The sequence below is a fragment of the Acipenser ruthenus genome, chromosome 5 (assembly GCF_902713425.1).
Source record: "Acipenser ruthenus chromosome 5, fAciRut3.2 maternal haplotype, whole genome shotgun sequence".
In the NCBI taxonomy this organism is placed as follows: Eukaryota; Metazoa; Chordata; class Actinopteri; order Acipenseriformes; family Acipenseridae; genus Acipenser; species Acipenser ruthenus.
In genome coordinates, this window is record NC_081193.1 from 11,318,173 (window position 1) to 11,332,386 (window position 14,214).

General features: G+C 37.2%; 1 protein-coding gene across 1 annotated transcript; it reads left to right on the plus strand.

The window, feature by feature from the left end:
* The first annotated feature begins 764 nt into the window (after positions 1-764).
* On the plus strand, positions 765-6,956 carry mycn (MYCN proto-oncogene, bHLH transcription factor). The gene is made up of 4 exons (XM_034003735.3): positions 765-785; positions 1,525-1,734; positions 2,332-2,998; positions 5,430-6,956. Exons 3-4 carry the CDS (start codon positions 2,362-2,364, stop codon positions 6,080-6,082), a joined length of 1,290 nt encoding a protein of 429 aa, XP_033859626.2. The 5' UTR covers positions 765-785; positions 1,525-1,734; positions 2,332-2,361; the 3' UTR covers positions 6,083-6,956.
* Positions 6,957-14,214: the final 7,258 nt, after the last annotated feature.

The following is a 14,214-nucleotide window of genomic DNA, read 5'->3' on the forward strand; positions in this document are numbered from 1 at the left end:
CACAAAAAGTATGACAAAAATGTAGGAATTAGTTGAGGATTTGTGTTGCCTGATTATGTGACTACTAATTAACTATTAAAATGGTATTGGTGTCCTTAAAGCCTCTTATATGCACCATAAGTACTGCAATATGAGGTAGACTGAACAACTTACTTGTGGCACTTCTCAGGGTCTTTATGCAATAATAATCTGGTTTACAAAAATCACGATCTAACTCAGAAATGACTTCTGATAAAACTTTCATCAACGGGCAGTTCGCATAAATTCCGCTTGCCTCTCAATTAATCAAATACTTTGAGGCCACTCTGAAATGTACAAAATGGCATCATCACTGGTATTAGTTTCTAGCATAGTTCTCGATAGAATAATATTTTGTGGAGCGTAGTTCTGTAGCTGGGTCGCTACGTCTGGCGTAGCAGCTGCAGCCATCTGAACCTAATAAAATACAATAAAAACCGTTGTTAAAAAAAAAAACCACAAGGCTTAATAACGTTATTTAATATGCAATTTTTTACACACAAAACAGGTAAAACAACAATACCCTTTTTAATTTCTACAGACGGCACAAGACAGCTACCGTTTTTCAGTTTGAAAATCGAAGCCTCTCGTTGGCTGAACAGGTTAACAGGTAACAAGGGGGAACACCGATTGGGAATTGGTGGGATTGATTGACCGTTTGCAAGTGCATGCATCGAATGGATAAAAACCACATCGAATGACAAAGTGCACACCGAATGGATAAAAGGCACATTGAATGGATAAAGCGTACATTAAATGGATAAAAGGTACATTGAATGTATAAAGCTCATATTTAATGTTTGATGCTAGTTTTTAACATTCGACTGTTGCATTTAACATTCGATGGTAGTATTTAACGTTCAATACTTGCATTTAATATTCAATGGTGAATTTATTATTTGATGCTAAAATTCAATATTCGATACATAATTAAATTTTACAGTTAATGAATTGTCATTCCTTGTTTAATTTTTTATTACTTTCACCTCCCATAGATTTCTTCCTATGAAAGTTAAATTAACTACAGCATCTGGATTTTACTGTCCACAAGAGATCGCTGTTTACTTGTATCTTTCCAGTGCGTGTAGCATTTTGCTTCCAATTCTTTATGTTGTACATAGCAGTTACACTTTGGCCACGTTTCTGACTTTAAAAAATAAAGCATGTTATACATACATAATGCCCACATAAATCCCAATTAATTACCGTCTAATCAATAATTGACTAATACGCTGCTTTCTTTGCAGACTAGCACTCTCCTTTATTGCCCATAATTTGTTCATGCGAAACTCCGTAAATCACAGGGTACTGCAAATTACATCAGCACGACTCTGCCCAGAATCATTCCCCACACTGTATGTACATATATTTTATATTGGGTGTTTATACTACATATCATTAATTGTAACTCAGTAAAATGTGTTGCGTCTCTTGGTTGAAGGCTTTTTTTACGCTCCTTTTTTCTTCACTAAACTCATTGTGCTGCTATAGGTCTTGTTACTACAGAGAGAATGGCTAAGCCCCTCCCAACATCAAGGGGAGGAGAATGTTTGATTTTTTCCGGGTGTTCCCAAATTTCACTGAATAATATCCAACAGCAGCCGACTTACCCTGACAGTTCTCTGTCTGAAACCAAAAGGGTAGATGATAAGACTTAAATATAGGATCTGGTGATTGCTAGAATTACTACACACATCGCTCGGATCATTTTTGGAGGTAAGGCTGTTTTATATCCCTGCAAATTGACAGTGAGACAACGCTAACCCGTTAGCTGTGCAAGAGAGTTGTTCTTTTTTATATTCACTTCCAAAATATGTGGGTGAAGGTTGTTTTTTGTTTTGTTTTTTTCAGCTCTGATCAGCATTTAGCTTATGTCAGGGTAAATTATGCAAATACCATTAATAAACAGTTTGTTTGCAAGGTTGGTAAATAGTTTCGTGTTGTTAGTGTAAAAACATTGAATCGCTTTGTTTTTTAGTGTTATGTAAAAATGATCTTTGTTAATATCAGTGACAGTAGCGGTTGGTACAGTTTCATTTTACGCCACTTGATATTAAGGCTTTTTTTTTTTGCTTTGCTATTCTACGCAGTGAGATATATAATTAATAGTACAATTTATATTAACTTAAACAAAGAAGCCGTACATTTTATTTTTGTACAACTTTGTAATACTTTTGAAACACACTATTAATTGTATTATTAATATAATTATAGTTTACCACCTTTATACCTGTTGTTTAATATGGGTAGTAGTACCATTTATTTAGTTATTTATTTATGTATTTATTTATTTATTTATTTATTTATTATTAGGATTTTGTAGGATTCCACTGGAAAAAAAGAATGCCTGGGATCATAAGTAAAAATTCTGATTTGGAGTTTGACTCCCTACAACCTTGCTTCTATCCCGATGAAGATGATTTTTATTTCTGCTGTCCTGACTCCGCTCCACCCGGGGAGGACATCTGGAAAAAATTCCAGTTGCTGCCGACGCCTCCTCTCTCTCCTAGCCGGGCAGGATTGCAAGGGGACCTGGCTTCAGGGTCTACCGATTCCGGGGCAATGGGATTTGGTTCAGGAGACCCGTTGAACTGGGCTTCAGAACTCCTTTTGCTCCCTGAAGACGACCTTTGGGGGACATCAGAAGGCGACCTCTTTGGATCTGGACTGGAAAGCAATCTGAACTCAATTATTATCCAAGACTGTATGTGGAGCGGGTTTTCTGCCCGTGAAAAACTAGAGAGGGTGGTGAATGAGACGCTAGGAAAAGCGATTTCCGCAGTTACCAGTTGCGGTGTGAGTAACAGCAGTGCTGTGAACAAGGAGGAAGCCGATCTGAACAATTCGGTATCCGACTGCGTGGATCCGGCTGTGGTGTTTCCATTTCCAATCAATAAAAGCGACAGCACCAGAACCGTACCAGGAATAAGTACACCTCCTGTAACCAACAACGCTGCTGATGACACCCCTAGTGACTCTGGTGAGTGTGCATAAAAACACAGTTAATAATATGCTATGGTAAAATTAAAGATCATCAAACGTTGCTGTGGACGACTAAAGGGACCACACATCATCAATGGTTCCCTTTTCCAACACCGATTGTACTGTAAAAAATACAGTAAAAAAAAAAACATATACATACACAGACACACACAAAGAAAACAAACCATGATGTATTGATGTAAATTAATAATAATCACGACTACTGCATGGGGTAACATGTATCCAGCAGGTGGCAGTATAAAAAGATCACACATTTTCACGTCAGCGTAATAATGAACTTTATACCTAGTTGGCAGTTACATAAGAACAATGAACTGTGGTTGTGTTCAAATTCAGATATATTTAAAACACGTCTTTTGTTGCGATGGAGTTGTAACGCAGCGCAGAATTACTATTTGAATACAGAAGCATGTGTTCTCCACCCCTTTACAATAGTTAAAAGCATAGCGCGATACATTTGAGTTCTTAGATAGCGGGTATGTCATTTGTAAACAGGAGTTTAAAGTAAACTGATACAGCACAATCTACTAAGGGATTTCCAAAAGAAGCAACACGGTAAATATGCTTTTTCCAGAGTAAGAAAAATGTGGGCTGTTGTTGCACTGTTGCTCAAACCAGATATGTTTGAGTTATTGGGCACTTCATTAAAATAACAGAGTGCATAATTAAAATGATTTCCAATTCCTAAAAAGTGAACTTGCTCTTTATTACAGGGCTAATTGAAAATGGCACAATGCATTAGGATAGCTTGTGATGTAATGAGATCTTTAATAGTTGGCATTACGTGTACCAATTAAACGTTGGTAGCTTGATAGTTGGGGGGGGGGGGGGGGGGGGGGGGATGCAGTTTTCTGAGGATGTGGCTACCAGTTTGTTCACCCTCCTTACTAATTGGAAACACTTGTGTGTGCATTCCCTTTTATCTTTTAATGTCAATTAAGAAACAAACAAACGTAAATGGGTACTTAAGTAGGCACAAGTACATGGCCCTTTAAGTGGAGGATTTGCTTAAAGTGTGGTTTATGTAACAATAAGAAAACCCATGGGGCGTCCGTGCCTGCTGTAAAACCTGCCAGTCTGGAAACGGACTCTGTCGCTTTAATGTCTTCCTTGACAGCACTTCCTCCCAACAGCTGTCTTTTTGGCTCCGACCCAAAAAACGGATTTAAAGAGACCCACCAACTGCAACTGCTTTTCATGGAGGTTTAGAATAATTCCAGTGTTCATGTGCAGCAAAGGCCTGTTTCTGACTTTAAGATCTCTCTCTCTCTCTCTCTCTCTCTCTCTCTCTCTCTCTCTCTCTCTCTCTCTCTCTCTCTCTCTCTCTAATGTAGCAGTTTGTGGTTAAAATAGGAAAGTGGGAGTATCCTTTGTTTTATGTCCCCCATGTTTTTTTTTTTAGTGCACCAAACTATCTCATCTGGTGTTTACATGGAAACAAATTTCCTTTGCTCTTCTTTACCAGACTTGAACATTCAGCTTCCTGTAACTCTTATTTGAAGTATGTTGATAAAACATTTATGAAATGGAAAACAGATTATAAATGTTCTTGATCTCAAGGTGCTGTCTAATTAGTTTCAAATTTCTTTTGCATTTTATATACACATGAGAAAAAGTTCAATTAAACTGTTGTTAAATAACAGTATTTAATGTTTTCAAGTAGCAGTTAGTCACTCCTGGGGGTGGCTTCCTGTGAGAAACTCCACACCTGCTTCCACAATTTGGAGGGAATTGAACTGCATTAATACTGCTATTATCTAGGAATATAATCCAAGCCTGATGGCTTTTATTCAGTTTCATGTTGTAGCATGCTGTTTCCTTTCTTTTTAATATAGATCTAATATTTAACTAAAAGTTTGTTAGCATTTTCAAATATGCATGTATGTGTTATAGTTTTAAATGCAAAAAACAGAGGGAGCAAAATCCTGCAGATTGCTGCAAGGAAAACGAATCACAGAATTCCACCACATTTCCCTTGCCTACCTGGGCTTCCTGGCAGAATTCCAGGTGGTGTCCCAGTGTAACATCTCGTCATCCTTCACCACAAGCAGTTGGCAGATAATAAATAATAGTGTTGTCAGTCACATATTTTGTCACTGGTACAGGAAAAAGTAGTGTCACAGTAATGATGATTAAAATATATTGTGGTAATTGTTATGAGGAATAATGCTTTAAAAAAAAAATGTTAAGGGAATTGTCTCTGTGATTAACGCTGCTGTACAGTCCTGACATTCTGAGAACCAAATAAAGTGTAAAAGCTCTTAATGCTGGAGTAAGTCCCTAACCAAAGCATGTGAAGCATGGTCTAGGACTCATTTGAGTATTTGACAACAATGAATGTTTATAGTTTCTTGACAAAAGCAGAGTAATAGAATGTTGTCGTTGTTTTTTTTTTTTCCTCATTGTAGATGACCAGGATGATGATGATGATGATGATGATGATGGTGAGGAGGAGGAGGATGATGAAGACGAGGAGGAGATTGACGTTGTCACAGTGGAGAAGAGGCGGTCTTCCGCTAACAGGCCTGTGACCACCCTCACCATCACTGTCCGACCCAAGAACAGCATGAACACCAGCAACAGCATCAGCAGCGCAGCCCTGACTAAGCCTCAACATGAGTTACTCCTCAAACGCTGCGCCCCCATCCACCAGCAGCACAATTACGCAGCTCCTTCCCCTTACACAGAGTGTGAGGAGCTGCCTCCTCTGAAAAAAACAAAGAACGAAGTGGCCAGACCAGCCAAGAGCGTGATGCCCCCGAGGTCCAAAAGCTTGAGTCCCCGCAATTCTGATTCGGAGGACAGCGAGCGCAGGCGCAACCACAACATCCTGGAGAGGCAGCGACGGAACGACCTGAGGTCCAGTTTCCTTACACTAAGGGACCATGTCCCAGAGCTGGTGAAAAACGAAAAAGCCGCCAAAGTAGTCATCTTGAAAAAAGCCACAGAATATGTACATTCCCTTGAAGCAGATGAACACAGGCTGCAGCTAGAAAAGGACAGACTTCAGGCAAGGCGACTGCAGTTACTTAAAAGGTTAGCGCAGACAAGGACTCGCTAAGCCACTTATCAGGACTCTCACTGCCACTTTTGCACATTTTTTTGACATTAAGAATGTTGGGTTTACTTTCAATCCAGTCACATTAAAAATATGGATAGATCACTTGTTTTCACTTCAGGTTTGAATTGGCCCTGGACATACTGCCTGAATTAAGACACAGACGATTACAGTTGAGCGGATGATGTGTCCTTTTTTTGCCTTTATACTGAAGTCAGAAAGACTAAGGACATTTGTGCCATACTGTGGACACACATAGCTTAAGGTGGCACTTAACTTTAAGTGGTTCATTCCTCATTCTCAGTGGTGCTTACATTGTAAAGGGTGTATGTCCGGAGGTATCTTAACACTTTTGGATCACCCAAAATGTTTTATGTAAATACCATTTACACACTCTGCCTTTTTTTTGTACATTTAAAAAAATATATATATTAAAGCTACCAATATTAGACTGGAAGTTTATATACCTAAAAGTACTGTAAGTCCTCAATGTTTGAGGATAATAAAACTTTGTATACAAATCTATTGTTAATCTGTTATGTACCGTACTAATTCTTACACACCTGTATACTTTAGTGTGATGCTGAAACATAACTAAATTTGATACTTATATTTTCATATGAAAATGAGTTGTGACTTTTAAGTAGAATTACTTTATGCCTTTTTTTTTTTTTGGACTAAAATAGTTTTCTTTTGTACAGAAATATTCTTTATAAACGTTTACCTATCATTTTCTCTTCCTGTTTATATGTTTGTTACTGTTGGGTGCATAGAACTGGGTAAATTGAAAAGTTCTTTGTTTTATTGTATATTTTGTGCTGCAACTTATAGCACTTTGAAATACCTCATGTTTACGAAAATAAATAGAATATGGAAAAAAAAACTTTTCTTTGGTTCCATTAATTGGCATTTCTAATACTTTGAACACTCAAGTGCATACTTATGTGAACTTTAGCAAAGAGACTCTTTCAAGCTCTGTTGTGAGGCTGGTAACAGTTGTCAACACCTACAAGAGCGCACATTGTACTTGGAAGAGCGAGGGGTTCAAAAACCTTGGACTTGTTTTAGAAATATAAACATGTTGTCATATGAAAGCATTCCTAGACAAAACACTGAATACAATTAGAGCACTTTTGGAAGGAACTAAACACAATATAAAATACTAAATGAAGACTTCAGTGATCATAAATAAAATCCTTATTAATAGGCACATTCATTTTTCTGTTATTTTTTCACAGTAGAATAACACAAATAAAATGCATTTCCCACACAATAACCAATGCCATACATTTTACTCACATAACCCAAAGTTGTTTATAATTGGCAGCCATTTTCACAGAAATTCCTGCACAGATCCTTTAGAACCCTACCTTAACTTTTCACTATCAACTGTGATCCTCGTGTTGGATTCTCCACTAACTATAAAGTTATAAAACAAAATAAATGCATTAAACCACTTGCTCTTGAAGATATATAATAGGTTTGACTATTTACATCAAGGAAATACCTGCAGCTGTTTTAGCTCTCACCCAGGGGTGCTCTCCCAGTCGTGGAAGGCCACCAATAGCTTCAATTAAGTAGGTGAGAGTAAGATTGAGTAACACTTGCTTAGAAATGAAACGGTCTGTGAAACAAAGTGCTGAGACTCAGCTTGATTTTCAGAAACACAGGAGTTTATGGAGAGTAGTGACAGTGTTCTATTCCCCATAGTGCAAAATCTGTATTATTCGCTAATTCAGAGTTTAGCCAAGTTGGACAGAACAGGAAAATGTGTTTCCTATTATGGTTTGCCATACTTTTCTAGGCTTGGGGGTTTATTTTAATATAAAGCCATTCATATCTTACATATACTGTGTCTAAGCAGAGCACAATGAGCTATACTTTATCTTTTCTACCTGCACATGTTGGCTTCACATAAAGGGACGGTGGTGCAAACTTCTTTAAAGAAACAGAATCGTCACAATTGCATGAACAATAAGAGGTGTACATTCAATCAATTTGACACACATCTTGCAACAGCTTCCCATTTATTACATAATGATTAAAAAATGATATTTAGCAATATCTTGATTAAATTCCTTTGCGAAAGGGAATACAGTGGAGGCGTATATGTCACACTTCACAGATTTTTCTACGTATCTTTAAAACTGCTTATCAATTTGTGATAAAAACTCTATTAACATTATTTAGCATTCATTATTGAGTGTCAGATTCTGTGAATATGGGGGGTCTGTCTGTCCTTACACCCATCCTCATATATGTCATGGTGCAACAAGGAGGATTCGTTAGGTGTGACGCAGAGCATTGGGTGTTGACACGCTGCACAGGCGCACAGATTTAATAACACAGGTGCTGCCACTAGGGTACCAGCAATGGTAAATAAAGAAAACAAAAAGAAAACAAAGCTAAAAATAAAAGTTTGCCACATAAGGCGAGCACTAGTCTCACTAAAAGGAATGTCCCACTCCAGGAACCTATTTATGTATTACATTTATATAGCACTTTTCATACAAAAGTATCACAAAGCACTGTACAGTACACAAAAAAGCATTTACATTTACACAATACCTTTGTACAAAGGTCTCCAGGCATGTCACGCACACAACTGCTACATATTAAATAGCAGATTTAAAAAAACAGTATATAAAAAAAGTAAAAGTTACATTAAAACCCACTAAGATAAAAAAAAAAAAACATTTTTTAAAAGTATGTTTTTAGTCTTGACTTAAAAACTGTAACAGTCCCAGCTTCCCTGAAAGAAGGGAAGGCATTCCATAATTTAGGGGCTCTGCATGAAAAATCCCTTCCTCTCGTGTTAATTGTGTTGGCCTTAGGAATAACCAGTAGCTCCGCATCCTATGACCTAAGACAGCGACTTGGATGCTATGAGGTCAGTAACTCCTGGAAATAACTAAAAAATCTAAAATCTACTTTATACTGCACAGGGAGCCAGTGTAAGGAGACTAAAACAGGGGTAATATGTTTACTTTTCCTGGTTTTAGTCAGAATTCTAGTGGCGGTATTCTGAACGAGCTGTAAGCAAGAGAGCACACCTTTTGGGATACCAGATAGACGTGAATTACAGTAATCAATGCTAGGTGAAAAAATTTGTCTCTCGGCATCAGATGCACAATAATTGGTCTACGTTTGGCTACATTTCTCAAATGGTAAAAAGATACTTTTCTAACTTCCCTATATAAGTCTCAAATGATAGATCAGGATCAAAGATGAACCCCACATTTTTCATTTCTAGTTTAAGATTTAATTACAGATTACCAAGGTTGAACTCTGATCCCACATTTTTCAGTTGGTTCTGAGAACCCAATAGCATAACCTCTGTTTCATCTGAATTTAGCATTGAATAATTCCGAGACATCCAACACTTGATGTCTGTAAGAGAAACAGCAAGTAAACCCAGCAGAAGTATTTCCTGGCTTTAGGGACAGATATAGTTGAGTATCATCAGCATAGCAATGGAAGTTCACTCTGTGTGTGCAGATAATGTCACCTAACGGAAGAATATATAATGAAAATAACAAAGGACCTAGAAAGAGCCCTGTGTAGCACCGAAGACAACTTCAGACGTTTCAGATTTTGCCTCCCCAATAGAGACGAAACATAGTACACTATGCAAACCCTCTCTATACTGTTTGGGATCAACGTCCCCTAAACTGACCTACTTCTGGGCTGCTTCCATAAAGGTACACATGCACTCAAGAACCAGTGACAGGGTGCTCCCTTCACACATGGTCAGATACTTTTTCATCATACTGATGACTTTTTGAATTTGCAGCCATGAATAGGGGGATGTATGTTAGTGACATAATTTACAAGTAAATTACAGGACTGGGATCCAGCTTTGAAAATGCACCATAGACTCAAACCCAACGCTGATTTCTGGGTGACCACGATTTCATATAAAACCCAGTTCCAAAATAAACAATTGTGTGGAACGTTGGCCAGGAAAATCCCAATAAAAATTACAGAAAATACGGTTTATTTAGTTAGTAACTGAGATTACAAATACTTTGATTTATATCAATATGCCATACAATTAGTTGGGTTGCTTTCTTGCGTGGATTAAATAAAGACTGAGTTTAGATTTCAGCAAAGTGTAGTCTATTCTTTCCACCAAAAGGAAGGAAAATGTGTTCTTATTGAAATTACTGCTCAACAGAAGATTAAACCAGACCAATTGAAACAGTGGTCATGTGGATGCCATGTGTGATCATCTCTGTCTAGTCCCTGCAGTCCTAGAAACTGTTTGGCACTGGAAGGTGACCTGCATGTAAGCTGTAAATGAGGTCCTGCAGGTTACAGATGAAGTACAGGTTGTGTGGGGAGACCATGCTGTAAATATCTCTGGATTACACAGAAGGTCTCGATCTCCAGTTACTTATTATGTTAGCTGTCTGTTCTGGAATAATAGAGCTTGTGGATAGCTGTGGAAATACAATTTCATTTTTAAGTGGAATTTGCAATAATAGACATTTCTCCTGGAGTAATTCTGACCCCTCACTGAGCTAACAGTGTTTGACACAGATTGATGAGCTTGATATCTCCAGGTCCCTTGACAATTATTAAAACACCTTTAGTGCTTTTTAAAAAGGACAAGCTATTTATAGACTAAAAAAATATGTGACACAAATTTATGGTAGTGATTTTATTTGTACACTAGGCCTATATTGTACTTTACCCTTGTCCCTTGCAAATACATTTTTTTCATTATTTATTGTTTTTAGTTTCCATTTGAAACTCAATCACAAAATTGTGTTTGCACGTATATATTTTTTTACAGTAGCTTCTCTGTTCCTTTAGATACAGTACTTTACACCTGTTTCTATCCACAGCCTCTTCTTTATACATTTTATAGAAACTGAAAAATAGGTTCAAAGAAAATGAAGGACAAACAATAATTAGCAGCCATTTAAGTGAACAATTAAACAGACATTAAGAAATTACTTAAATTAATTGGATAAACCTCATTAAAATATGGTTCAAATAACTAGTAGATAACGTTATTGTTGGTTTTCTCTTTAGGGATGTAACAATTAATCATGTATTGATGAATTGTGATACTTTCTTTACATGATATATTGTATCGCAATAGAGGTACAGTGTGTATCGTTTGTATCTTGATACAAGACCAAAACCACAACACAGCTCATTGTAGTTCACCAAGTTGTTCTTGAATGAATAATAAGTGTGTTTTATAGTTGGTATGAATACATACTCTCCCTAACTCTTTCAATTGTTCTCTTTTAAAAAGTCCTAATTATGTATCATACAAGTAGACCGTCAGGACCATCACATGTATCATGATACATATCATATTGTGACATTAGTGTATCATTACACTCCTAGTTCTGTTACATTAATTTGTGCTGTACAAGTATCCTACATTGCCTCTCTCCTTATTTACTGATATGAGCTGGCTTGACAGACCTTTACAAACAATAAATGTGGGATTTCCTAATACATTTTCTTTATTCCAATTCAATAAATAATAATAAACGCCATTATGATGTCTATTAGAGATTTTCTATGATTAGATTTTTTTTTTTCTGTGTGAATTTAAAAGCTAACACACTTAGCTTTCCATGTATTGTTCTGTTCAGTTGCCATGGAAACAAGTGCAGCTGGCGAGTCTCAGACCCTGTTTTGCTGGACAATCTGTCTGTTTGTGTGTCTTACCCATGTGACCTGCCAGCTAATCACACTCCAGCAGCCCATGGTGTCATGCCAGGCCGTACAAGATAATGTTTACTAACATCGGCCACATGGCCCCTTTTTCCAAAGCACTGCCCAAAATATGTCACTCCCGGAGATTTGTCAGGCACAGCGCCAACCTGTCTGGAGAGTACGGAAAAATCTGTTGCTAGGGACTGGGAACAGGGAACCTAGGCCAGAGATCTGCTTGAAACGCTAGAACAATGTCTGACATTGCTTCAGAGTTTAGTGGGGAACAGAGTCATTTTGTTAACACTCCATTCTGTAATGTTCTCATTTATAGAAATCAGAGGGCTTCGGAATTTAATATGGTGTGGTAACATATTGCACCTATTCTAAATGAAAAAAAAAAGTTCTAAAAAACAGAGACAATAGAGAAAAAAAAGAAAAACAATGAAATAAAGCACCTTGTTTAAATAACTGCCCAATTAGTTATATCACAGAATCAGACCATTATATTATAGTTAGAATCATTAGGTTATACTTAACTAATTCAGTCATCATAATATAATAAAGCTATAATTTACCAGTGCCTTGTAACAATATTCTAAGTACCTGTCTCTACAGTATTTACATTTAATATGTCTTTTAAATGTTACTGTTTCATATTTAGTTAGTTTCTTACATATATTGTAGAGATGTAAGTTTGTGCTTAATCCATTCTTCCCCAGCAAATTCCTTACAAAACAACAGCTGCTTTAAGGCGAAAGAGTTGCAAAGAGTTGCAGTTCTTCCAGTCAATGACAAGTCTTCAGTGTGGAGAAAGTATTTACTTGACAAATGCTTTATAACTGGAAAAAAATATTCTAAATAATTTATTTTAATTTATAATTTATTCTAACCACAGAATACATTTTTGGCAGAATACTAAATATTAAGGGCCCTATTTATAACATTTTAGGGACGGTATTTTTTTATTTGTATTTATTAATTTTTTTAATTTAGTAATTGCCAATTGATTTGGCCCTGTTTTTCTCCCAATTTAAAAGGTCAAATTTTTTATTTTTTTTAGGCTCAGCTCACTGCAACCACCCCTGCGCTGACTTGGGAGCGGTGAAGACGAACACACGGTGTCCTCCTAAGCACGTGCCGTCAGCTGACTGCTTCTTTTCTGTCTGCAGGCCTGCCATGCAGCCAACCCAGAGCTACAGCGTCAGAGGACAACGCAGCTCTGGGCAGTTTACAGGCAAGCCCACAGGCGCCCGGCCAGTCTACAGGGGTCGCTGATGCGCGGTCAGCCGAGAACACCCTGGCCGACCTAAGTCTCTCCCCCCCCCCCCTCCTCTAGGCAGCACTTGGCCAGTTGTGCGCCGCCCCCTGGGAGCTCCCATCCACGGCTGGCAGTGGAATAGCCTGGACTCGAACCAGTGACGTCCAGGCTATAGGCCACATCCTGCACTCCACGCGGAGCGCCTTTACCAGATGTGCCACTCAGGAGCATGAACGATGAATGTTTGATGAATGTTTTGTTTGGGACTGTTTTTTTCAAGGTCATTTTGATAATTTAAATCAAGTTTCCAGTTCATGAAACTTCTCAACCGTTTGAGAGATTGTTAGAAGTAAATTTTAACTTTTACAAAGCTCTGTTTATTTTATTATTTATTGTGAGTTACATCCTTTGGAAATCCGCTGTGCATGTGTAATAAGGTTTGTCTTGCTGCTATTTATTGAGCACATTTTAAATGAATAAAAGGATGTTTTAAATACAATTTAAAAAATAAAGCTATTCTTGTAGGAATGATAACTAAATACCACATGAAAATAACCTGCAGAACACAATATCATACAACAGCATAACTATATTATTGTAAAGAATACGGTAGTACCTTGTTGTATACAGTAACAAAATATATACAAGAGCTTTTTGTGGTCTACTACAATGGTACCCTGTAGAATATTATAATATGCATTACAGTACCTAGAACATGTACTGCAGTATTTATTGTACCTTGTAGTACACTTTAGTAGGAACTATTGTACTGTGTATGAAACAATACACACTTTTGTAATATGTAGGCCTATCACATTACTTTTAAGGGTGTACCATGCCAGGGCCAGATTGAATGATTAGTAATTAAGTCCTGGCAGAGCTGTATTTAAGGAGACGAATTTCTCACTCAAGGTTGGTGTGTTCAGGGAGAAAGAACAGGAGAGAGTCGGTTGTTAGTTTAGGGGGGGGATGCTAGTTAGTTAGTTAGTTAGTTAGTTAGTTAGTTCAGTGGTTTCTGTTTATTTTAAAACAAAAACACCGGTACATGCTTGTTTTTTGCAAATTGTTTATTTTTTGTAAATTAAATCAATTTGTGTGAATTATGTCTTTCTGTCACAATGCAGCTGCAATTCTGTTAATGCTTTATTTGAATTAGATATTAGGTAGCATTTACATCACCTTCATAACTGTTTCA

Excerpts from the sequence above, each read along its gene's own strand:
- mycn (XM_034003735.3), top strand. The coding sequence starts at position 2,362 with ATGCCTGGGATCATAAGTAAAAATTCTGATTTGGAGTTTGACTCCCTA. Across the intron at positions 2,999-5,429 it reads TGACACCCCTAGTGACTCTG|ATGACCAGGATGATGATGAT; the intron begins GTGAGTGTGCAT and ends TCCTCATTGTAG.